The 25,565-nt window shown below is 38.9% G+C and overlaps 3 protein-coding genes across 5 annotated transcripts in view; all 3 read left to right on the top strand.

The window, feature by feature from the left end:
* Positions 1-314: 314 nt before the first annotated feature.
* On the top strand, positions 315-4,046 carry NMNAT1 (nicotinamide nucleotide adenylyltransferase 1; the record flags this gene model as incomplete). Its single annotated transcript, XM_082009305.1, has 4 exons — positions 315-438; positions 908-1,091; positions 1,772-1,917; positions 3,096-4,046. The coding sequence occupies 4 exons, from the start codon at positions 315-317 to the stop codon at positions 3,494-3,496; spliced, it is 855 nt and encodes a 284-aa protein (XP_081865431.1). The 3' UTR covers positions 3,497-4,046.
* Positions 4,047-8,575: 4,529 nt separating this feature from the next.
* RBP7 (retinol binding protein 7) lies at positions 8,576-11,973 on the top strand (the record flags this gene model as incomplete). Its single annotated transcript, XM_082009510.1, has 4 exons — positions 8,576-8,648; positions 11,067-11,245; positions 11,488-11,589; positions 11,923-11,973. The coding sequence occupies 4 exons, from the start codon at positions 8,576-8,578 to the stop codon at positions 11,971-11,973; spliced, it is 405 nt and encodes a 134-aa protein (XP_081865636.1).
* A 3,894-nt stretch (positions 11,974-15,867) lies between these two features.
* Positions 15,868-25,565, top strand: part of UBE4B (ubiquitination factor E4B) — a gene marked incomplete at both ends in the record, with an annotated part of 40,784 nt that continues 31,086 nt past the window's right edge. For all 3 annotated transcript variants that reach the window (XM_082009435.1, XM_082009434.1, XM_082009433.1), the window contains 2 exons: positions 15,868-15,891; positions 21,725-21,911. In XM_082009435.1, coding sequence (XP_081865561.1) covers positions 15,868-15,891; positions 21,725-21,911 — 211 coding nt within the window. The remainder of the gene's footprint in view (positions 15,892-21,724; positions 21,912-25,565) is intronic.

Raw genomic sequence — 25,565 nt, 5'->3', positions numbered from 1 at the left:
ACAGAAGAATTATCCTCCTTCTTGCAACATAATGCCACTGTTGTCTCAGCTCCTTGCATTGTACCTCTACCCAGGGATAACCAGAAGGAACTAGAGGTGGTGGTTTTAATCTCTTAAAAATTGGATAATGCAGTATCACATGAACAATCAGGCCAAATATTGATAGAAGGAAAATGCAGCATTCAGTTTGATCTTGAAATCTGCTGCTGCTTATTGGCAGCACAAATAAGTAAGAATAACTATTTAATCTTGTCTCTTCTCGTAGTGGCTGGTAACTAGCACACATTCTCCACTTGGCTCTGTAGCTGTGAGGAATGGCTATGGAAGCTCTTGACAAGAAGACTGAAGTAGTACTGCTGGCCTGTGGGTCCTTCAATCCCATTACCAACATGCATCTAAGGCTATTTGAGCTGGCTAAAGACTACTTCCATGAAACAGGTAGATGATAATTTATATCGTTCAGAACAGCTCTGGTAACCAGACACTTAAATGTTAAAGTGAGCATTTTGTGTATATGAATGCCTGTTCGACAGTGACAGATCTTTTTGGAAATGCTAATTAGATACTGAAGCTAGTGTGTGTGAATGTATCATACAAAATAGTGTAGGCCAAATAGATGAGAGAACAGTCTTATATATATGTGTTGCTTATTACTGATTTTAATGAGCTAAAGCATGAGTTTTATAGTTTTTCTTTATAGAAATACATCTAATATATCTTTCTGAACCTTTAACTGTGCTGCCTTGCACAATGGCAGAAGTGTACTGTACTTTTCCACTGGGCTGGCATTGGTGTTCTTAGAGATTGCAGTGAATAATGGTTATGTAATAGTTTAAATACAATACAGTGGAAGTAACATCTGCTCAACCACTTCTCATGTTCTTGTGTGATGTGTTTTTTTCCACAGGAAAATACAAAGTAATCAAAGGAATAATTTCACCAGTAGGTGATGCATATAAGAAGAAAGGTCTCATCAGTGCAAACCACCGAGTAACTATGGCAAAACTAGCTACAAAAAACTCAGATTGGGTGGAAGTTGATGATTGGGAAAGCAGCCAGAGTGAGTGGTTGGAAACACTAAAAGTTTTAAGGTATTCTTCAGCCAAATCCTAAAAATTCTCAAGAAGCTTAGAAAAATAAGGAATGGTGTTAGCTCTAACAAGTTAGAAAAATAGCAGGCTAACCCCAAATCTTATGAATAGACTCAGTGAGTTCAGAAGTGCTATTTATATGAGCATTGCAAATGAAAGATTGCATCATTAGTCCTAAACTTACAAAAAATGAGCCTGTGAACAATTTTAAAGATATATTGTTTCCTAGGCTGTATTAAATTTTTATACTGAATAGGTATTCATGAGGAAGGACAAGAGACTATAATAGGATAGACACATGCTACATGAGCTTCCCTCGTTTGATTCTCATTGTGCTATGCTGCCCATTTGTGTATTTAAAGGCTGGCATGAGAATTGTCTGAAGGAATATCTTTTCTTACGTTTTACCTTTTTTACTCTTTCAGCCACTGCTACTTCACTGAGGTTCTTTTTAAAAGGAATTTTTATTAAAAAGAAAGAAACCAACCTTGTAGTTGTTGCTTTGAAATCTTTGCATTTTGACCGTCTTATGACGTAGCTATGTTCCAGCAGATCAGTTCTTGGATGCATTGTCAGTGAAAGTACTGCAGGAGGAAGTGGTGATAGATTATTTAGTAGGCCTAACTTTTCCCTATATTCTCCTACATCTTGAAAATACCTAAAATACATCTGTTTTGCAGGTATCATCATCAAAAGCTTTTATCTCCTGATCCCACTAACAGTCTGCAGAATGCTATACCTTTAACAAAGCCAGGACGGAAGAGGAAACAGGAACCAAACAGGCATGACCCCATTAAAAAGAAAAATCAAAGTCCCGATATAAAAAGTTAAGTCTGTTTGCAAATTAAATGCGTAACAATACTTGCTATTTCAAGGGAATTATGCTGATGAGTAGCTTTTTTTTTTTGCTAGTTCTTGGTTCTGATGTCACTGAGTAAGTTTATTCCCTTAGATCGCATAGCATAAAGCAGTAGGCTTTGTAGGAAGATGACTTGTAAGGATAAAATATGATAAATACTCACAATAATAAAAATTTAAACTGAAAAAGGTCTGAGCTATACATTTTACCTACAGAACTTTGTTAAACTGTAGTTGCAGCTGAGAATTTTGGATCATATTGCAAGTTGCTGAAGACAGGAAGGACAGGGTTAAGTCCTGAAATTCAAAGTGTATCTGGGTACAGGATTTTAAATTGTAATTTAAAACTTCATACAACAGATGTAGCTTGGCTTTGTAATTTTAGGTAGCATTTATTTTGCTTCTTCCCTTGAACCTTTCCAAATTCTACTGTTTAAATGATGGTGTTGCAAAATAAATGTATTCAAAGACCAACAGCATCAGGCAGGCTTTTTTCATACCGTGTTGGCAGATGTTTTACTACATTCCTGCCACCCTGTGACATTATTGGAACCTGCAAATCTGTAGCACTCTCAATTTTGCTTCCATTACTTTAAGGTGGTTTCTGTCTGCATGCTTTTCTAGATTCCCTATAAAACATAGTGTGGAAGAGAGTCCTCTGAATTCAACCCACACAGTCTATGGTGTTTTGGGTTTTTTTGGTTGTATTTTCTTTCCTTTTACGTAATACCCTCTGCCCCCTGTTCCGTAAAAGCTAGCTCCTCTTCTGTAACTCTGTGGAATGTCAGATAAAGTTTTAACAGCGTTACAGTATCCTTTCATACTTAGCTATTCTGGAATTTTCTCTATATTTTCTTTTACTTTCATCCTCACAGTGATTGGTTCACCCCAAGGCTAAATGAGCATATTAGAGTTTATTTTCCAGTCCTTTTGAACGAAGGGACTCCCATAACCCTTTTTTCAGAAAAATCTTGTATTGAGGGTACTAATTATGAATTATATACTATGAACCTTTTTTTATTTCATTCCATTATCTCACCTTAACCAAAAATAGAGAGGTAGCCTAGAAATTAAATGTCCCCATCAAGTTAGCTAAAATCTAGTGGCCTAAACCAAGCCTATTTCTCACTTATTTTTCGTTTTAAGGTGTCCCACAGGTTAAACTGCTTTGTGGAAGTGACATGCTGGAATCTTTTGGGATCCCCAATCTGTGGAAGTCGGAGGATATCACTGAAATTGTGGAAAATCATGGCCTTGTATGCATCAGTAGGGCTGGAAACAGTGTTCAGAAATTCATCTATGAATCTGATATTTTGTGGAGGCATAAGAATAACATTCACCTTGTGGAAGAATGGATCACAAACGACATTTCCTCCACCAAGATTAGGAGAGCACTGCGGAGGGGCCAGAGCATTCGTTACCTAGTGCCTGATGTAGTTCAAGCATACATAGCAAAAAATAATCTGTATAGTCCAGAAAGTGAAGACAGGAATGCTGGGGTTGTCTTGGCTCCCTTACAGAAAAATGCAAGTGATTCCAAGAACTAACAGGCACTATACAACTAACTTACTTTCTGCTGTGAAAAAAGCTACTGTTCAGTACAGGAAAATGTGTTTTTTTGGGGGTTGGGGGTTTTTGTTTGTTTTTTTTAAAGTAACTAGTGGGCTAATTCTGTGGCTTTAGTACATACACAGTTGCTGTAGAGGTTTGGTGCACTCAATAATTGGACCTACACAATCTTTTAAATCAAATAATAAGATTTTCACGTTTAAACATTTTGTCACAGTGTAGTGAACTAAGTATAAGAATCCACACTTGCATATGAGAATTACAAATTAACAAAAGAAATGAAAATGTTCTGATTAGTTTGAACTGAGACTGCTCTGACTGCTATTTATAAAATACTAACACAAATATTTTTAATAACTTACAGTGTCTTAACAAAGCCATTTAATTTCAGAATGTACCACTTACTGATAGTAAATCTATAGAACTTTTTTTTAATTGCCAACATGTGGTACACCTCAAAGAAATTAATTAGCTCTATCCTGGAAGGGAAAAGTTTACTCCTGGCTGAAGTGGTGCTAGATATGCCATGCTTTGAGTTGCCCGCTTTTCAAATATGCAGCCTGTTTGTCTGCCATCATGCAATTTGCTCCCAGAAATGCCTTGTGCTTTACTTTTCCATTCGTGTTTCCAGAGCTGTACGTTAAGCTCCGCACTGTTTCTCATGGAAGGACAAACCTACTTCAGAAACTGGTTTATAGCCATTGATTTAATGGATAGAAATTAATAATAGTGTCATTGCACTGATTCTCAGACAGTTGTCCCTTTATTTCAAATAATAAATGAGCTTTTACTTTTGAGCCAAATGTATATGGCCAGAATTGTTTTCTGTAACTGGAGTTGAGAGCAAATGGTAGGATATTAAGACTGTACATAAGTGAAATTTTTTCTTTGCTAGAAATCTGGTTTTGAATCTAACAGTATATTGTCTGTATTGTGTGAATATAAACTTGAGAGGCACCGTGAATGTCATGGTGATAGAATTCTACCTCCCATTATTTGCTGTCATCCCATTTTTGTTTGGATTATGTGCCTTATTAAAAATGCGAAGGTTTCCAAGATGCTACCTAATGGGTCAACGACCTCCACATACTTTTTCATATGATCTCCACAAGATCACTCTGTTCGTATTTTTCACATCAACAAATGCAGCAGAATGCGAGACTCTCAGGGCAGGAAGCCTATATGCCGCTGGGCAAGTCTAGAATCAGGGACATGTTCCAGGATCATAACCGTGATGTGTCACCCTCCTTTCCTGGGCAGGGATCCCCAAACTGCTGAGGCAGAGGTCTAGGCTTCCCTAGGAGCTTAGAGGGAGTCTGGAAGTCAGAAGCCAAACACAGAACATGACATGTGGCCCTAGGGCCTGCAAGGCTTGTATAAAACCCATCGGGCATGCAAACTTGGAGCCCCACGTCACATTCTGCAATTACATACACTCGAATACATGATCTGCTAGCTCCAGCCTGTAAAGGTGGCTGTCCTCCGAGAATCTACAAGGAGATTGGTGTAATAAAATCAAGTCACAACTTAGGAGTGCATCTGTAACTGCACTGACAGAAAAGTAGCATCAAGGATTTTTTTTTTTCCTTGGTGATTCCTGCATCAGATGTGCTCAGTCTGCCATGTTTTCCCCTGGAGCTCAGGCCAGCTTACACTGTCCTTTGATTCGGTTTATTTATCGTCAATAGTAATAAAGGTACCAAAGGATAAATTATGCCCCCCATGACACCTTAGGAATCAAACTGCCGTAACTGATTGAAGATAACTATATTGTCGACAGTGCATAGGAAAGGACAAGATCTACTTTTCTTTTCCTTGATGTCTGTCTTTAGGACTGACAAGAATAAAGGGCAAGAAAGATTTATTTTCAGCACTCGAGTGTGCTTCTGAATAATCAGATCTTTCTGAAGGGAAAGCACCCTATTTATGCGGTCACTTTTTAAAGTAAAACTGCACTTTAAGTCTAGGTTTATTCTTCTACATAGTGATTCTGCCGTGTGTTGGTGCACTTTGTGTAATTCTAGAGAAACTGTAAATTCAATAAGATGTTTTATAAAGCTTTGATCTTCAAACAGTTATATTTCACTGGATTTTAATGTAGTTATGTGTGGTGGGTCTTTCAATAAAATAAATTGCATGTAATATGCTAATTTTAGTCATCCTGTTATTAACCAAATCTGATGTCTGATGACTGCATGATTATTAAGTAGGTGGAATGATGTCAGTACAGTTTTGTCCATACAAAACAGAACATTTTACATTGCTCAAAAATTACACTGACTGCTGAATATGGACCTTTTGTTTTACTAATGGGATCCAGAAACCTGCCTGTTAACAGCACTAGAAGTAACTGCACACAATCTACTGTTCCATTCAGTTATAAATATCATCATCGCAGTCAGTGATGTGGCATATTCAAAAATATTAGACAGGTATAACTTTCAAGAGTGGACTAGATCTAAAAGAGAATCTATATGCTTGAAAATGTAAGGTTTGTGAATAATGCAGTTCACTGAACTTCTTTATAAAATGTGTTATAATGCATTCACAGATGTTCTACAAACAAAAATGAGGCTATTTTTTTAGATCACTGCATTTGGTTCTGCTCTATTAAGAGAACATAGGGCCCTTAGACCACATACGTAATTCAGACTCAAAATATTTTATAAATACTGCAAGTGCATCAGGAACCACTTTATCTACTTCTGTAACGAGGTGACATCCTTCATGGAATGGGTTAGATGCTCAATGCTGCACAGGAATTAAGATGGAAATGGGAAAAAAAAATTCCACACAAAGAAAATCAGGAATTTCTAGGGGAGAAATAAATGAACCGTCACAGGATGTGTCCAGGGCACGTGGCAGTTCTTACAAGAAGTTCCATAGTGAATTCTTCAGCTGAGCCTTGAAATAGTAACTCAAATACCCTTTGTAAGTCTTAGTTTGAGATTAAGTTCTGATTTACAGAAAGAAGCACCACATCCCAGACAATCTGCATAATCTTAATTTTCAATTAAAATGTTATACCCAGGCTTTTACACAGGACTTATCCAAGTGCTGACTTCTCTTTACGTGGAAGAGTCAGTAGTATTGCAACAGTGCTTTACTATCATAACCTCGTAATAACAAATTATGGGTGAAATGTTACTATTTGAGTCCAGGGGAAACATTAATTTGCATCTCTCTGTGCCATTCCTAGTTTAGTATAGGTTAGAGAACAATATCCATCTGCAAACAGGAAACAAGCTTTGACGTCCTAACTTCCTACTCGCATGATTCTGTGAGTCATATAGGTCAAACTGTCAGCTCCAAAAATGTAGCTAAAGTTCAGGGAAACTTAATTTTCTCTGCAAAATATTATCTTTTTATTCAGCCTAACCCAAGTCAGTAAATAGATAAATGTAGTAGCTATAGGTGAGTTTCCTCATTCAAGATTCAGAATATCAAATTCCCTTTTTACTATGGTAGCAACACCGTAAAGATTTCCTTTGCCCATCAATTTTGGGTTTTTCTTTTAAAGTAGCCTTCACTGTGGTGCTCATTACTGTCCCACCTGACCATTTAAAATATGGGATTAAGCTAATGCTCAAAACATACGTGTGACTTTGGAAATTATTGTTTTCCCCATTTTACTGATGAGGAAACTGAGGTATGAAGTTACTGAGCTCTCCGTACTTAGCAATTCTAGAGCATCTAGTTGTTCAGGATTACTAAATTCATATTTCTCACTTGGTAAATTGTAACAATAAAGCATACAGTTTGCAAAAAATAACACAGATGGAGGAATTCCAAGAGATTGGAGAATTATGTATCTTCTAATGGAAGTAAAATCTCACTTCCAATTTCCTTATCTATCCTTTCTCTTTGAAGTCAAGCATTCTTCACTTTTCAAAACACATTGCTGGGTCATCACTTCAGACATTTCTTTCACTTCTTTGCTGAAGGTAAAGACCAACACTGAAGCTTACCTGCTGCATCCTGTACTCCCTACATGCGCTGCCACAATGTGTAGCACCTAATAAAGCATCAGTGGGAATAACTTCTGTATAATCTCTCCTTTACTGTATGTGTCAAGAATAAAAAGCGAAGGGGGGAGCTACATCTTCCACATACACAAGAGTACGTCTGAATTTGTTATTGGCTGGTTTTAGGAGTTGAAAGTGGATTGCAAGAGTAGATATTCATCCTCTTTCCCACCTAGGACAACTGATAAATACAAAGCTGCAGAATTGGGAACAGAGCTCAGGCCTCTGGATCTGCTGTCCCATGCCGAACTGTTACACAAACTTTACGGCTGGTAAGGCATCTGAGAAAATAAGGAATTTTGTATATATATGTTCATTTAACTAGGATATGCCTAACAGAAACCAGAACACAAATAGGTAAACTGTGTCACAGTAGAGGTGCATTGACAGTCACATCAGAGAATAACATACACAAGCAAGATCTGTCTTTCACTTCTCTGTTATAACCACTAGACAACAATGCTGCCTACTTTTCACTCCAGACATAAACCAACAAGATATAATACATATCTCTATTAATGTGTCATAGGTACTGCTTTAAAATTTGCTGATACAATACCATACACAGTTTAACAGTCAATCCCTGTCTGTTCAAATATAGCATGTATTTACAGTGGGTAGATCACCTTTTCAACAAATACGTAGATTTCAGATCATAAAGCTACAGATCTAGTATACATGCAGGGAATTTTAGTAAGGACACAATCTGTCCATGATTCCCTTTAGAGTATACAAGACGGACACAAACTGTTTAAACCAGTTTTTGGTTTGCATTGTGACTCTTGGGCTATTAACATTTGCTCCACACACAAATTTCAGAAACCGTGAACTTTTCCCTCCATCACAGCTGAAGCTGATCTACATATACCCTCTCACCTATTGGCTCCGCAATAGCACCCTTCCCCTCCAGCAGAAGGGCTCTGGGCTGTAATCCCACCCACAGACTTTCTTATATAAGGCCTGGCTGGAAAACTACTTCATTTTTTGCTTTTTGGTCAGAGGTTAATTGTATCTTCTTTCCCCAGTCTGGCAATGCCTGCAGATTTCAGTGGAACCTGGAACCTTATCAGCAATGACAACTTTGAAGGTTATATGGTGGCCTTAGGTAGGTGAAAATACCTGATTCTATCCTTCCTCCCTTCCCCCATAAGGGTCCTGCTGAATTTTAAGACTCTCAGTTCTTCTAAAACCTAGGTATTGCTGAAGCTTTTTTCCTCTGAAAAACAATGGGAAGATCTTTGTTTCTTGATAAGCAGACAACATTAACTATACTTCAGCCTGTCACCCAAGTGTCCTTGCAGCTTTCAGGAATTTCTCAGCCTACTACTTATTAAAAGTAGAATTTTTGTATAGTTTTTATCAGAGACATATGAGTTTGCCCTGTCCACTCAATTTCTCTTGCTTTTGAGCATGAACTTACAGAACCCATATCTAGGGTTAATTAAATGTTAAGTAACAAAAAAAAGCGCTTGGATATTTGCCACTTCCAGGCAGTTATGCAGCTTAATGTCACTATATGTAAACAGCTTAGAAAATGGTTTTCTCATTACTGTGACTTGCTGATAACCTGTAACTGTCACTTTTCTGGAGTGCTTGAAGCTAAGGACCTACCTTGCTTAGATCTTTTAGACAGAGAGATTAATAGTGCTTTAATGGGGAACTATGAAAGTTCTTGGTACTTCACTAGCTTTCTTGTACAAAACCCATTATAGACTGTGACAGCAGGCAACCTTGTGTGCCTTCTCCCTGCCTCTCCCACCCCTTTCTGCCTTCTTGACTTGTGTAAACTGATGACCAGCAGTGTCCCTTGTTGGTTATTGTATACACAACTAAAATGAAATCTATTTTCTGGCTGTATCTATGCTAGGTGACCTACTTACATTGTCTAGCTAGTATCTTTAAAATGGTGAAGAAAATGTTTCTGATCTTGCTGTGTTATCAGTTAGGGAAAAAAAGAGGTGCTCCCGTACTGAGAACATATTCCTTAGTCTGAATACTAATATACTCTTAACATGTTAATGTCTTCAAATAGAATAGAGATTCTGTCTGTTCCTTGATAATAAACATTATCTAGCTAAGTAAAGGACTTTTTTAATGAAACAGAACTACCGATCTTGAGGAAAAAATGCAATTTGTTTTCAGCATGTAATTGGGGGAGCCTACTTAAAAGTAAAGGCAAATAACCCTGTTGATGATTTACAACCTCTCTTTAATTATTCCTGATTGGTTGCCTGTATACTGAACAAAACCAGGGCTGAAATCAATGTTGAGGAACTAAAATGAAGAACTTTTCTGCCAGGGTAAGTAGAGTGAGGAGGCTATATCCTATCAGCTGAGTAACTAGAGGGTTACCGGTAAGGATAGGGCTATTCCAAGCCTAGCACTTCCTTCAATTTAGTATCTACCTGTAAAGAACAGATTTGTAAGTAGTTCGTATTTGTATGTTCTTATAACCACATTAAGGCTTAACAGCTATGGCTATTGCCAGTACTGAATTCAAAGCCCTCTCTATGCTAAAATAAACTGGTAACCATGTAAAAACATGACTGACAAATTCTGGCGCTTCTGTAACGCATACAGTAATGAAGTCCCACTTCAAACACAGGCTGCATAATGCGCCATATGGCTCAACATATGGGAGCTGAACACACCCAGTCAAGAAGATCACAAACCCAGCCTGCACAAAGTGAGAAACTGTCCTAAAATGACATTTTAATCAAGGTGATGAAAACAGCTAAAACACAGGCCCCCATTTTGCCTATCCCCCTTGCTGAAAACCCATCTCTGAGCATGCTATTGGGATGCAATGTGGTTCAGTTGCCTGCCACATAGATGGTCTGTTCCTGTAAGAAACATTCACCAGAGAAATAGAAAAAACTCTAGAAGCATTGCTTTAAGCTCAGTATTACCAAGAACATCAGAATTCTGTCAAATCTGATCATTACAGATAACCAGGAAATCTTTTGACAAGTATGATGTTTTCTAGTTGCACTTAAAAAGCGTTAATAGCAAGTAGCATGTCCTGAAAACAAGCCTAGGTAGGTAATTTTAGGACTGTGCTTCATTTTACCCTATTTAGGGTACAGGGTGCAAAGATTTCACGTTAATTCACATAATGCCTTTCCTCTGGCAAAGGGTGAGAATAGGCATTAACTATTCCCTCTAGTGAAGCAGGGGTTAAGTCTGAGACCGAGCTTGGGGTATCTGTCTGGGAGAAACCAACTCTCCTGCACTCCTAAAAGGACTCTTCTGACTTTGACTCCTAGAAATATTGCATAGGAATTCTGCAACAGTTGACTAAACTGGTTTCCAAAGAGTAAAATGTAAAAACATGACTTGAGCTGTGTAACATACAGCTTTAAAAACAACAATGAAAACTCACAAAAAAACCCCCAACAAAACCCTTTCATAGAAGTAAGGTCAAACTATCTAAGAAATGCTTCTAGTAGTAATGAAAGTAAGTCCTGGCTGTCAGAATGGCTGGTGATAAATACAACTCTGACCTTTTTGCCTCCCGTCCAAGGTATTGACTTTGCAACACGCAAGATAGCAAAAATGCTGAAGCCTCAGAAAGTGATCAAACAAGATGGTGATTCATTTTATATCCATACCACTAGCACATTCAGAGATTATTTGCTTCAATTCAAAATTGGAGAAGAGTTTGAAGAAGATAATAAAGGCCTGGATAACAGGAAATGCAAGGTAAGACTGAATATATAAAATCAAGAGGTGGTGACAAAATTTAAATGCCATGATCAGTCCAGCATGATTTCAAGGATATTTTTTGTAATGTAACACAGAGGTAGGAGCCTGAGTTAAGGAGTTTCACTTTCCCTCAGGAGAGTTATTTAGGTCCCTTTTATCCAGGAAAAAAAGGACATTGGTTAGGAGTATATTGCAGAACTGAGACAAACAGAAACACTTTTTTGTTTCTTCTTGCACAGAGCCTAGTTACCTGGGAAAATGACAAACTTGTCTGTGTCCAGACTGGTGAGAAGAAGAATCGGGGCTGGACTCACTGGCTTGAAGGAGATGACCTCCACCTGGTATTTAATTCAGATTTCTACTAGTTCTGTCTCTTGTGTTTTGTCTATGACAAAAATAAGATCTATAATGCCATCATGGTGTGTACAAGTTGTCTTCTAGCTCTGCAGTATTTGTAATGGATGGTACATAGTGAGCACATTCTGCTTTGACTGTAGTTTAGCTGGAACAACTTCACTATTTCACTGTCTTGTATAGTTAAACTTAGAATGTTAAGCATAACTTATGGCAGCAGTGTGGTGGTCAGTAGTCATGGCAAAGAATTTATGTTCACTTTTAGAAGCAGTTCCTTTGATTACTATATACATCTATACTTTCGCTTTTTTTTTTGGTAGGAGCTTCGCTGTGAGAATCAAGTATGTAAACAGGTCTTCAAGAGAGCTTGAATATATGCACTGGTTCCTATATGGAGAGACAGGAGACTATGCATCCTTTTGTCCACTGATGGCTGTACGGACAAGAACCGATTCCTTGTACCTATTAACATAAATGGTCTGGTGTTTCTGGCTCAGGGAATAAATCTGCTGTTGCCAGTGTTAAAGATCTGATTTTTTTGCTAATAAATACCCAAACCCACACCAATCTTAAGTACTTGATTTCTGAATGTGTTTTTGGAGGGGAGAAGAAAAAAAAACCCCACATAACCCAAAATGTTAAGTGAAATGGCTTGGGCCTCTAACAGTTTAAATCAAAACAAGAAAAACTGCCTATTCTAATAGGGCATGCCCACATCAAACAAAACAGGGGGAAAAGATTCTACAGAAGTGAAGATAAAGGAAGCAGACAACAAAGGATACAGATTTATTATTCCAAATGCTTCTCTGTAACATGCAGATTAGTAGTTAACTCCACTTGCTTGTATCTTAAATGTGAAATGTAAGGTCCTATATTGCACCATAGCTGCTTTGTTCTCAAAATAATTACATTCAGCTTACCAAAGGAAACCAGCCTGTGATCATATCCCAGAACAATGAAGATAAGTCTGAGTAATCCATGTAGATTCCAGTCTGCAAAATAATTGAACTCTATAAATACATATCCAGAGTTAAAACAATGTTTCTTTAGCTAAGATTTATTTGCATAACTCTGTTCAATTAGGTTAAGTGACTGTCTTTTTGACCTTGTGCAATATTGCATGGAAAAGCAGGTTTTATTCTGCCTTGTGTAAACACATGTAAGTCAGATCAACCTAGTAGTTACATGTGAAATGAGTTGCTGCATATTGTTGGTAACACTAACATTGCAGGGATCTTATCAATACAGGGAAGAAAAAAGTTTTATTAAATCTAGCTTAAGCTTAGTAACTTAATTATGTTCTGTGCAAAAAAAAAAAAATTAAATCTAAAGTAATCCCTGACATTTTAAAATGTAAGTAACACAACATTTCTGATACTACTTCTTGTCAGTTCAGAATTCTTAAAGCCACCACCAGAGGCAGGCAACCTGTTGAAGATTAGAGCTTTTTGTTAGATTGAACCCCCCATATAATTACTAGAGTACTATATAAATTTAAGCTAGCTTCCAAAATATGAATAGAAGAACTAGTATTCCTTACAGTTAGGGACACTTGTGGGACTAGCAGTAAAATGTGTGGTGTTTATTCTAAGGAACCTGACAGTGTCTTCCTTCTGGAAATGAGTAGTTTTATTTCAAAACAAAATTACTGTTACCATGTTATTCTAATATAAATAACAAATTCATGCAGCAAACCTACTCTGTCACAGCTAACATCTGTCAGCAATATAGAGCAATAATCATGCAGACTTTGCAACTCCACTAGATGGCACCTCTGGAACGTAGTACATCTTAAATTGTAGCCGTTCCTAATAGCAGTATTTTAAGTGTTAAATATTGCAGATACTCTCAAACCCCACAGCTCTTAAGCTGTGCCCTGCAATAAGATATGCATGAGAAGCAATACAGAAAGGCAATGACGATCTTAAGAACTCGGTTAGTACAGAGAGAGACTCCAAGTAGAAATCGGAAAACTGTAACCTTAGAAATCTGTATGACTAGAAGTGTAGTAATTCATTAGTAAGGCTGCTATTGGGAAGTCCTTACTGTTAGAAATATAGAAGAGTTATCAGCAGTGATATTACTTTTATTATTGCTACCTTCCTACTTCAAACTGCTCATCTGGAAGCAAGTAATGCTATGCAGAACTCACTTGAAGATGCTTTGGAGATCTTGAGGATGAGAAAAGATACTGCAGTGACAAAACTGCTTATCCTAATTTCATTTATGTGCTAACCAGTTCACATGCTTTCACAAAATACAAATTAAAAGTCTTAAAAGGCCAGGTGAAAAACGAAAAGGAGCAGTCACATGTTCTGGAAGTAGAGGGAAAAAAAAGACAACTTTAAGATAGCCTTTGCCAAGAACATATGCACTTGAACTGTAGACCTGAAGGACAAGAACAAAACTCCCCAGAGATGCACTTGGTTTTACTCAAAGGTGTTTCAGACCACTTCAATTATCTTACACTATTGCTCAAATAAATAAGTAAATCAATAAACCACTTTCTCTGATGAGATGGGAAAAAAAGTTATACAAGTGATATATAAAAATGTAAGGAGTTGTATCACTGAATGTAGTTTGCCATTATCGTTTCTAAAAGTTGGTCTTTGTGACAGACTTACACAGACTACTTTTAAACAGAGTATGTAACTCTTTTCCCTGACATCATCAGAAGTACCTTTAAGATTATTAATTTTTACTCAAAAGCTTTTAAGGCATAAATTTGTGTGTAGTCTCCTGATAATTTTCTTGCATACTTGCTTCGTATCTGCATTAAAAAATCTGATCAATTTTATTGCCTTATGATTATTTGCAGTGCGTATGGAAATATATCTTAATTCTATCCCTTGTTCACACAGACCAATTTGCTTCCATCTTAAGAACATCCTGTCATCCTTTCGCAGGATTCTTTCACTCGCTGAGCCAAACTACCCTGCACTGCCCACAGCTGTCTATTAAGATCTCATTATTAGTGACTGTTCCTCCCAGGGCAAAAACCTGCCTGATGTAACTCCCATTTTTTGGTCCTCTTCCAACAGAGCAACTTCTCAAAATCCTTTTCATTTTCACCTACAAGTATTACAACTGACCAAACACGGAGAGCTGGAAGGGAACATCCAATTCTCTTAAGGTCAACACAGACCCTGGCTGTTTTGTTTTCCAGCTGGAGTTTCATTTTGAGGATGAGAGAAAAGAAAGGGGAGGAAAAGATGAGCATTTTTCACAAAAAAATACCATTTTGCAATATAATGAAAAAAATAGGTGCAGAAAAGTTCGTGTTTCTACACAAGAAAGAAAAAAAATACTTCAGATTCAAACTACACTTAGAAAGAGCCAAGGCCCAGTAGTCACTCGGGGCTTAGTGCTTTCTTTTTCCCTTGGTACGCTACAGAGACTGTAATAATCAGACAAAAAGCCTGTAGTCTCGCTCCATCATGCGTCACCGAGAAGGGGGCGAACACCTTCAAGGAGCGGAGCACGTACGGACGCATTAAAGCGGGAAACCTCCAGTAGCTTAACCCCGGCCTGGATCCCGATATCCATACCTGCGGGGCTGCGCCCGCCTCCGGGCAAGCGACGACGTGTCTGCCGGCGCGCAGCTCGCCGCTTCCCGCCCGTCTTCCCGCCTTTCCCGCCCGTCTTCCCGCCCCGCCCCCCACGCCCTCGCTCCTCCCGCCCCTCACGGCCACCTCCCCTCAGCACCGGCCTCGCCCCCGTTACCATGGCGCGCGCGGGCCGCCCCTCCCGCGCCGCCACGACGAGCCGCTGGGCCCCGCCCCTCTCGCGCTCTGAGCCGCGCCCCGCCTCCCGGCGTTGCCATTGGTCAGCGCGGCGCGGGGCCCGGCATGCCCGGCTCCCTACGCAGAGCCGGGCGGTCTCACGTGATCCCGCCCCAAGATGGCCGCCGCTGCCCTCTTGTTTTGATGAATAATCTCTGCGCGGGGCAGGGGCCGCGGTGCGGGCGAGGGCCGAGGCTGAGGGGCGCGGGCGGGCTGGGGCAGCTGAGGGGCGGCGGGTCGCGGCGGCAGCTGAGGCGCGGCGGCAGCAGCTGAGGCGCGGACGGGCGGGAAGCAGGGAGCGGGGCGGGGGTGGCGGCGGGGCCGGCTGCCGGCGGGCGAGGCGCGGCGCGACGCGGCCGCCCCGGAGATGCCCTTGTGAGGCGCCCCGGGGGGCAGAGGCGGCAGGAGAGCGCTTCCTCGGAGCTGCCCCTCGGCGGGGTAGAGGAAAGCGCCTTCCCTCCGTTCACCATTAAGAGGAAGGCGATGGAGGAGCTGAGCGCGGATGAGGTGAGTCGGCGGGTCGCCGGGCCCGGGGCCTGAGGGGGCGGGCCGGAGGCGCCGCCGGGGGCGGCCGGGCCCCACGGGGAGAGGGGGCCGGGCTGTTCTGGGTCCTCTTCCTGACCCCAGGGTGAAATCTGTGTGTGGGAGTGTTACGGAGGCGCTTCGCCTTTGCCCGGTGTCTGTGCTCCGTGTTTTTCGTGTTCCTTCTTTCTCCGTCTTGTCCCTGACCTGCGACCCCCTGGTTGGTCGATGGGGTTGAATCGCTTCTCTCTTGTTTAATTGTTTATTCTTTGCTTCCATCTGCCAGGTAGTCTTTGTCTGGAGGATGTCTCCTTTCTGTGTTCTACGCTAGACATTTTATATGTTTTCTGTGTGTGATTTTAAAAAAAAAATCAACAAAACAAACCCTACTTTTTAACATAGTAAATCACTTAAAATCTTGCTTTATCACACTCCTTGTTGAGAAGCAAGGAGGGTGTGTGGTCTTATATTTGATATAATTTCTTGTTGAAACAGGCTCGCCAGGTTTCCAATGCTTCCTTTGATTTACTTTCTTTCAATGCAACCTCTTGTTCTTTCGCTTAAGACTTACAGGTGTTACGTTGTGATTGACAAACATATGACATGGAATAATATGAACTGTTTCTTCTAAAGGGTGGTGTCTTCCTTTTTTTTTCTTTTAAATATATATTAAGGTCTTATGATTACTCGCATGTTGGAGGACTCTCAAATTCTGTCGTGGTACTGATCAGGATATAGGGAGTTTCCGAGTGTGCCAGTGTAATGCCCGAATCATGTACATCTTCAAATCAGATTTGTATACCAAATTGTTAAGATGTTTTTGATGACGTTGTACGTCATGATTTAGCCATCCTGCTAAGTTGTAGCAGGAACTGGGAAGAAATACCTCATGCTGTTTACTTGATGAAGGTCCTCATGCTCTATGGAAGCATTGAGAAAAGGAGTACAGTTCTCATGTTGGGGAAGGTGGGATAGGATGCTACTATTGTGATTTCTACCGTGAAGAGGGATCTCTAGTTTAATAGGTGTATTTCATGAGTACTTTGTTTACATGCAGTTCTTCTGATCGTTAAACTGCATCTGATTATGAGGTGTTTTATGATTAATTTTAGAATTATTTAACCTATGTAAGCTTGTTTGTGCCATTGCTTCAGCAAATTACTGACATCATCAAAAACACTGCATCCTGGAACTGAGACTGCAGAAAATGCGTTCTCCGGTAGGGACTCATCTACCTTTTCTGGCAAAATGTTTGTCTCAAGTGACTCAAGTTTTTCCATGTCTTTCTAGTAGAGTTCAGCTAGGACCAAAGCTGACTGGTCTTTTAGGTCGTTGCTTGAGACAAACTTAGCCTTATATCTTTTTAAGAGAGTCACGCTGTCAATTTTTATTGTTAATGGACGCATCATTGAAGAGTCAGAGCCAAGTCTATTTTCATATTCCTCCTCATCTCTGCTTTACTGTCACTTGATGCAGTGAACCTGAATCAGAGTTGGACTATATGGAAAAATAGTCTTCTGAAATACATTATATGTGACTCCTGTCTGATTCAAACTTTTTATCTGTCAGTGACTGAAGGGGATAAAAAACTTAACTAAAGTTGAAATAAATTGCAAGCCTCTTGTAGATTAGCTTATATTCTTAGATCAAACCGTAATTAAGTATAACATTAACAGATTGTAACTTAAAAAAGGGAGACACAAATGCAATTGATAATGGCTTTGGGCTTATAGGATGTATTTTAGGAAGATATTTTCCACTGCTATCAATAATGTCTGTCACTGAAATTTTCTCAGTGTTTACTTTGTTAAAGCGTTAGAAGTTGTCATTCACTACAGACCATACTAAAATCTTTAGGAGGGGCGAACAGAAAATGCCTTTTTAGTGTGTGAATTTTAGCACGAGTGATAAATAGCACAAGATGAGAATAGGGACTGCAGAGAAAAAAACAGAATCAAGCCAAATAAAGTGGGAAAGAATGATGTGAACTTAGGCTCTTAACATTTACGTGATTTTTGAGTAGTTTAGAGTAGTGTTTTCTGGGCATAGAACATGACCAGCGTCACCAGAAAATGAAGCACTTCTTAAACCAATTTGTCACGCTCTAATGAATACAAGAAAAATACAGCTATCCGTTCAAATTACCCCTTATCGTACAGATTTGGAACTCTTCTATGATTATGGTAAAAAAAAAAAGTTTTCCTTAGAGTCTTGCTAAGCAGTTGCCACTAAAGCAGATGTTGATACCGAAATTTTTTTTTTTTAACTGAGAGTGTGTGAGCCTGAGGGACCAGTCTTCCTGGTTGTATCTTTATTGGTCTGCTGCAAAATTAAATTATCAGTTAACTGTTTTTAACAGGGTGCTATTTTTACGTTGTTTGTTGTAGTGTGTCCAGCTAACAGCTTTTAAGAAGTCCAGTAAGATCAAAAATGTATTCCTGAAAGCTGCTGTTCAAAGGCATAGTCCAGATGTGTCCAGCAAAAACTGTACTAATTAAAAAACAATGTGCTGTTTTGATTCAACCCATTAGATATTTTTATTAACCTTTTAAAGTGTATATTATGGAGTTGTGCTCTGTAGGGAAGATGGGCATTGTTTGTTCCCTAGCCTATGTAATAATTAATAGCAATAACTTGTCACTGTTAGGCAACGTAATGATACGTAACAGCTTTGTCATATGTCATTATTGCAAGTACTTATTGATGAAATCAAGGGTTGGGTATTAGTGAGGTACCCTAAATGTTCCTAAGAAAATATTTTGTAAAAAACCCAGCTATGTGTTTCTTCATGGTGATTTGGAGAGTCATTCAGTCTGAAATAAGAACAGTTCACTTTGAACTCTCACAATTCTAACATAGGTTATTTGTGTTATGTGAAGGTGGCAGGTTGGGGCCTTATTTGTGCCTAGTATTGTGCAAACAAGTGTATGTGATCTGAGTCCCCGTGTTGTGCCCTGAGCATAAATCCTATTTTACTTCCCTGTCTTAATGCTGTTCAGCCTTAAGGCACAAGGGAATCAGCTGGATAGACTGTGTGGGTACCAGTTTTATGCTGTATTCTCAAACTTCTCTTTCAGCCTGCACCTTTGCCTTTATAGCATAATATCTTTGTTTCTCCCCCTTGTTTCCCTTATTTCAGATCTAATTTCAGATGTACATAATTTGATGTAAACCTAGAGGAATGTGGCAACTCAAGGTCTCTAAGAACCAAATCTGGTCCTTTTAACAATCGCTAAATATACCCTCAGTTCTGAAAGCTGTCTTTTTCGGTGGGAAAAAAATAATCAGAGTTTGTTTATATTTTAATGTCAATTTGTTCAGCAGTAAGGAAGCTAAGTGTAATTTGCCTATCATCCTTAAAGGTGCAGGGAAAAATCTTGTATTGGTTGTAATTGCAATATCGTATCTAAAAGCAGCTTGGTATTTGTGCAGATTTGTTTGCACAAGAAAGAACTCTCTCTGAATTTTTTTCAGGGCAGGTTACAGTCTGGGGGGTTGGCCTGTAAGAAAGATGGGTGGTTGCTGGACTAAGAGTGACAAAAACAAGGCAGAAAGTTCTTCTTGGTATTTTCCTGTTTCAACAGTGATGATTGCAGCTGATTTTGATGTTACTTTGGCATTGATCTAGCCTAGCACTGTTGGTGAAGGAATGCTGACTGGCACAAGTGACCTTGATTATCTGCTTGAAACTGGGAGAAGAGAGGTTTTGTGCAAGTCATACCTTGTGAGGGATATGACCTTGTTTGAGTAATTCATGTTTGACTGTATTCGAGAATAAATTGATAAATATATTGTTTAATACTTATGGCTTTTTCTCCTCACATTTCCTTCCTAACATCAGATTTGGAAAGAGGTAGCAAGAATGAACGTGAGCAGTTGTGGAACAGTTTCACATCACATTTATTTTTCTTGCTTTTTACATGACTAATCTTCATCTTTTTCTCTCAGCCGCTTCTGTATGTTTGGACTGTTTGTGTGTGTATTTGGTTTTTGGTGGGTTTTTTCCTCCATTCCTCCTTGCCGTTCCTTTATCTGAAACACGTGGTTATAGATTAGTTGAATGGTAAGGAAACAGCTTTTAAAACTTTAATTCAATGCCCTAATTAAAATAGATTTCAATTCAGCTAGGTTGTTTAACTGATAATATTTTGGAACAGCTTTGAGAGCTATGAATGCTTCATTTGGATTCAGCAATAGGGAAAATAGATACGGGGACGTGTAGCTGACGTTTTCTCAGGTATGCCTCTGTGGGATTAGGTAGGTCTGTATTTTTTTCAGAGAAACAGCTGAAGTTAAGATACAAGATACAATATACTGTATATACAAATAATTAAATAATTAAGATACAAGATAAAAGTGGAGAAAAATTAAGATATTATTTTAAAATAACTTTTGAGACACCCTAATATGCACAGCTTCTACTTATGGCAAAGCTAAACAATTTATACAACAAGCTCCCCTATTTTGTTTGACAAGGAGAAGAGATTAAGATGTTCTAATCATAGCCTTCTTTTTGTCTTGAGGAGGGGCGGGGAAAGGGGATTTATTCATGTTCATGTTGATGTGGTGACACCTGTCGTGGAGGGAGATGTAGTTCCAGACACTTTTCCCATAGTTTTTGAAGTCTGGTTTAATTTGATTTGTTCTTCCTGTCAGGGTAGGTTTCAACAGGCCATTAAATGACTATAGTAATGTAGCATAGACATTGACTTGACACAAATCTTTTGTTCACTCTTTCACTTGCTTGGCAGATCTTCATGATTATGAGCAGAAACGAAAACTGATACATTGCATGCAATGCTTGAGCATCATAAGACAAGAAGGAATAACGTGAATTTCTTATTTTTGCAGGCAATGGACACCCTCAAATATGATACTTTTATTTCATGCTGGGCCAATTTCGAGCCAAAGATGTAAACTTTATGAACAGATCTTCTGAGGCAGCCTGTGATAATAAATAATTTATTTTCTGTTTTTCATTTATGCTTCAAGTTTCACTAGAAGCACTTGTCAATGATGAGTTTTATAAGTTTTGTTTAGTCTATTTCTCGTGTATGATAATAATGTTATGTGGTCACATGCTAATTTTAATAAATAGGTTCATAACAGTTTTCTGAAGTCGGATTTTGAAGGCAGATGCTTCTCTGTCTTACTAGTAACGTGCAAAAACTATTTTTTTAAATTTTGTGTGATATAATGTCTCTAGGTGATGAGGGAATGTTACTTACTGTCTGTCTTCACTTCCCAAGATGCTTTTGTCCAGCAGATAATTTGTGTATTTTTAGTGTTGCAGGTCTGTTTCAGCTTAACTTGGACAGCGGTGGTCTTTTAGCTTTCAACTGGATCTTCTTTAGCACAGGTGTTTTTATTAGGATCATGTGGTGTGAAATTAAGGCAAAGGTCATGTTCATATTGTCCCTTTTATCAGATTAATGCAGTTTGTTTCATCAAATGCCAAAATAAATGGGGAATGTTACAGGTTTTGAAACTGCTGAGCAGTAAATGTTGAACTTGTCTTACACAACCGATTAAGGGACAAACATGTATTCTCCAGTGCAAATGGTTTTCCAAGGCAGCAAATACGTACTTAAAATCTAAGCATCAAGGGTATTTTAGTATTCTCATGCCGAACAGAGAAACGGCAGTAAGACTCGGCTGCATTTAGCAGGTTATCAATTAAAGCTTCTGTATTTGCAGTCTCACAGGAGTGAATACCGCTGCCGTGTAGGGGGGCCAAAGGGCACCAGGGGGGTGCGTGTGCATATGTGTGTGCGAATGAACTTGTTTATTTGCTGTTATTTTTATTTCCTTTGTGCAGATTCGTCGAAGGCGCCTTGCTCGGTTGGCAGGTGGACCATCTTCCCAGCCTGCTACGCCACTTACATCACCGCAGAGAGAGACCCCCCCTGGACCACCTGTAGTAGCACCAGCCCCGGGGCCATCCCATAGTCTAGGCCTAAATGTCCATAGCATGACCCCAGCTACCTCTCCAATCGGTGCATCAGGTAGGCTGGTGTGTTAGTGACAAAAATCACTACTGTATGTCTACTAAAAGTTATTATGCACCTCCTTATCGTTAGAACATGAACGCTATTACTGGTGTTACTTCTGCTGTTACAAAAAATAATTTTAAGAAAAGAAACACTCTAAAATGGTGAATGAAGGTGCTTGTTGTTTTCATTTTCCAAATAATAAATTATTAGATCCAGTTGTTCTCCAGGTATAAGTAAACTAATGGCATTTAAAATATGGGTTACCAAAGCTTGAAGAAGTTTGTAATACAGTTTAATATTACGGAAAAGAAAATCAATCTGTCAAGGAGACAGGAAAAAACTCTTTTCAGTCTTGCAACATAGTTTTTATTGATTGTTTTCCAGGTACATTTTAGCAATCAGTCCCAAGTTCATTTTTAATCTTTGATTACTAGCATTTGCCCCAATTAAAAATAGTAGGCTGTGACTGTGCATTGTCAACGTAAGAATAAAGTATTTGCTTTCTCCTTGGTATTACTTTGCCAGTTTTACTATTTACTGGAGTGAATACAAGTAGGATATTTACAAATGTATTCATGCAAAGATATGAATAACGCCTGATCTATTAAAATCAGACAAATGCAGAAAGCGTGCAAAGTTGGGAGGGTTGCCCTGTAGAGAGGTGAAGACAACATTCTTGCATATAGTACCTTTGACCTAAAAAAAAAAAAAAAAATTTCAAGTTGGATATCTTAGAAATCAAAACAAATTGGCATGTTTTCCAGTATTATGATCTTTCTCTGAAAACTTAAATTGTTTTGCATATTGTATTAGTAAGCTAAAAGGTTCACAAAACCAATCTCAAAACAAACGTCAAGGTTGTTTTCAAAAGGTTTTCAATATGATTGTTAATAATTTGGCAGAAATAATATTTTTTCAGAGGCTCCTTGATAAACATGCAGAATTCTTTACCTATAGACCCATTTGCTTTCTGAAATTTTATGTTTTTCCCTTCGGCAAGTACAGTATTACAAGCTTAAATCTTGCAATTTAATTACGGTGCTGTTCTGAAATACCTAGAAGTGACTTGTTCCTGCTTATTTTGTTGCCTTGTATCCCAAGCAGGACAGAGAAAAGCTATCAAAAGCATTTCCTGAGAAAATCTCGTTGCAGATGGAATTTAACACTGTGTATTGTCCTCATGATTGTAGACAGCAACCCAGAAGCAAAGGTGACTTCTCTGTTTTTAAGAACAGTGCAGAGTTTACTTACTGTGTTCACTCAGCCTGTGGTTACGTGACTATTTCAGTGCATCTTAGGTCTGACTCTTACCAAAAGGAGTATTTCTCACTGCCTCTCCCTCTGCTGTATGTAGCGACTGTGTGGTAAGGTGGATCATGGACTTAATCCGGGTGAAGACTAACCTAGGATAAATAAATGGTTAGTTTTCAAATAGATGAGCTCCTGATCCATCTTACTGCACAACTGTATAAACAATAATGCCAACAGAGCAGGAGGTGTGGAAGCATTTACCTGAAGGTAGAAATGTTCATGTGTTGGTAGACAAGATTTATGATGGTTTGAAGTAGTAAGATAGCTTAGACCTCAGAGACTTCTGTTTTTAGGAATTCATCTATGTGCACTGGACAGTACCCTAACTATAGAGACTAGATTGGTGACCAGAAACAGAAGTTACCTGGTCAGGATAGTGTTTGCTTCCTACAGTGCCATTCGCTGCAGCAATTCAATAACGTGTGTCTTTTCACATCAGGATAAGAGATATGGTTAAATTGGAGAATAGGTCAGGAAAGAAATGTTCACAACTGATCATCTGCTGTATTTATTTAGCGTAAATGGAGACTCAGCTAACACTGTGTGGTTTGCAGGAGTTCCTTTGAGCAGTAGACTAAAATGACTGGAGAGGATTTTAATTCATTTGGACATAGAAAGCGCAGCCCCAGCAGAATAGTGCCCTTGTAAGCGTCCATTTTTTCTAAGAAGATGCATGTCATGGTGAGGTCAGACTTGTGTATCAATTGCATGGAAAATATGATCATTATTTTGTATGTATTTTGAAAATATTTTGGAGAGATGAAAAACAGTGTATCAATGACAGCCATACACACTGAGTGTGTGGTCTTCATAATTTTTGCACATCCCTGTATGCTGCTGTTTCCTTTTTTTTTTTTCCCCCCCCAAAGGAAATCTGAAACTTCAGATGCCAGGTATTTTATTGTATACCTGACCCAGTAACGTACAGACCGAGTAATTCTGGAAGATTTGTTGTGAAAAGGTGATAGGCAGGACAGTTTGTTTCAAGAGGCTTGTTAATGAGTACTGCAGTAGAACTGTTGAAGTACATTTTCCTGGCAGTGGGAGTAAGACCCTAAGGGAATGCAGAACAATGCACTTGTCACCCTGGTAAACCGTGTTTGCTCTAATCTCTCTATCCACTGACTTAGCTAGCTTTTTCTTTTGGAAGAGGGAGGAGGAGAGAGGAAGGACTCAAGGAAGACTGCCCTTTTATAATCGATGATGTACTGAAGGAAAACAAGGCTGTAACTGGACTATCTTAAATCAGCAGCATGCTGGAATACCCTGCTGAAGTCAGCCTTCCCCTGCCATGGACAGCATATTTCTGCTGGGTGTTATCTCTAGGGAAACCACATCACTGAAGTTCTGCTTTTGAAAGTTGCTTTTATTTAACCTGAGCAACTTTGCTCCGTTCAGACACTATATCTGACATTTCTCTATCTTTGGCTTTGTGGAGAAACTGTACTAGGCTTTGGGCCTGTGCCTCATGCAAGGACTTTCAGTGTCAAAGCTGTAGTAGGCATCACTAAAATTCCAGGACTGGGGGAAATAGCCATTTAGAACGGAAATGGAGTTTTTCTTGACTTTTTTTTGCTTCCTAGGTGAAATGTTTTGCAGACATTTAATATGGGCAAATAGGTGGTGAAGTGAAATCTAGCTTTTCTTGGAGGATCTCGGTTCCTATCTCTGTTCTTCTTTTCATACTGAAAACCTAATTGGGCTTATGAATGTTGTTTGAATGTTGTTTATGAATGGATGGTAATACTTAGCTACAGTCCTAAAATTACTATCCAAAGTATAGAAGCTTTGAACAAAATGGAGCAAAATTTACTTTTAGCAAGTATTTTGTGATAGGTGCAAGTTACATATGCATTCTGTGTTGTCCTGCTATGCCTCAGAGGGCTTTTACATGTCCTCAGTTATAGAGCATAGGCGTTTGGACAATCTGCTTGTTAAATCCTATTCTGAATAGGATTAGTTTTACCTCTCATATCTTTTCTGCTTTTTATGTGAAGATCTGAATGTCTTCTGCATACTGACTAATATCCAGCCTAATAGAAGTAGTTAAATACAAACTGTTGGTATACTCAGGGAAGTAAAACAGGAGTTTTAAAGTGGTAGAGTGAAGCAGCTTTTCCTACCTCCCATGCTGAATATTTAGTTGTTCTTCAGCAAACTGACTTTTAAATTGGATTTTTCTGCTTTCTGCAGTTTTGTTCCTGTAAAATTGTTTCAAGACCTAGAAAAGCTTTGAGACGGATGCTTGAAAATGAACAGCTTGAGTCAAAGAGTATAATCCTGATTTGTTCTGTTTTGCTGCCCCCACTGTTAACTTCAGAATGTGTTGCTGCTATAAACGTGGGACAAGCTTGC

Source organism: Phaethon aethereus (assembly GCF_964289735.1).
Source record: "Phaethon aethereus genome assembly, chromosome: 21".
Taxonomy (NCBI): Eukaryota; Metazoa; Chordata; class Aves; order Phaethontiformes; family Phaethontidae; genus Phaethon; species Phaethon aethereus.
Note: the sequence above shows the minus strand (reverse complement) of the source record. Positions and strands in the feature narration are given on the sequence as shown.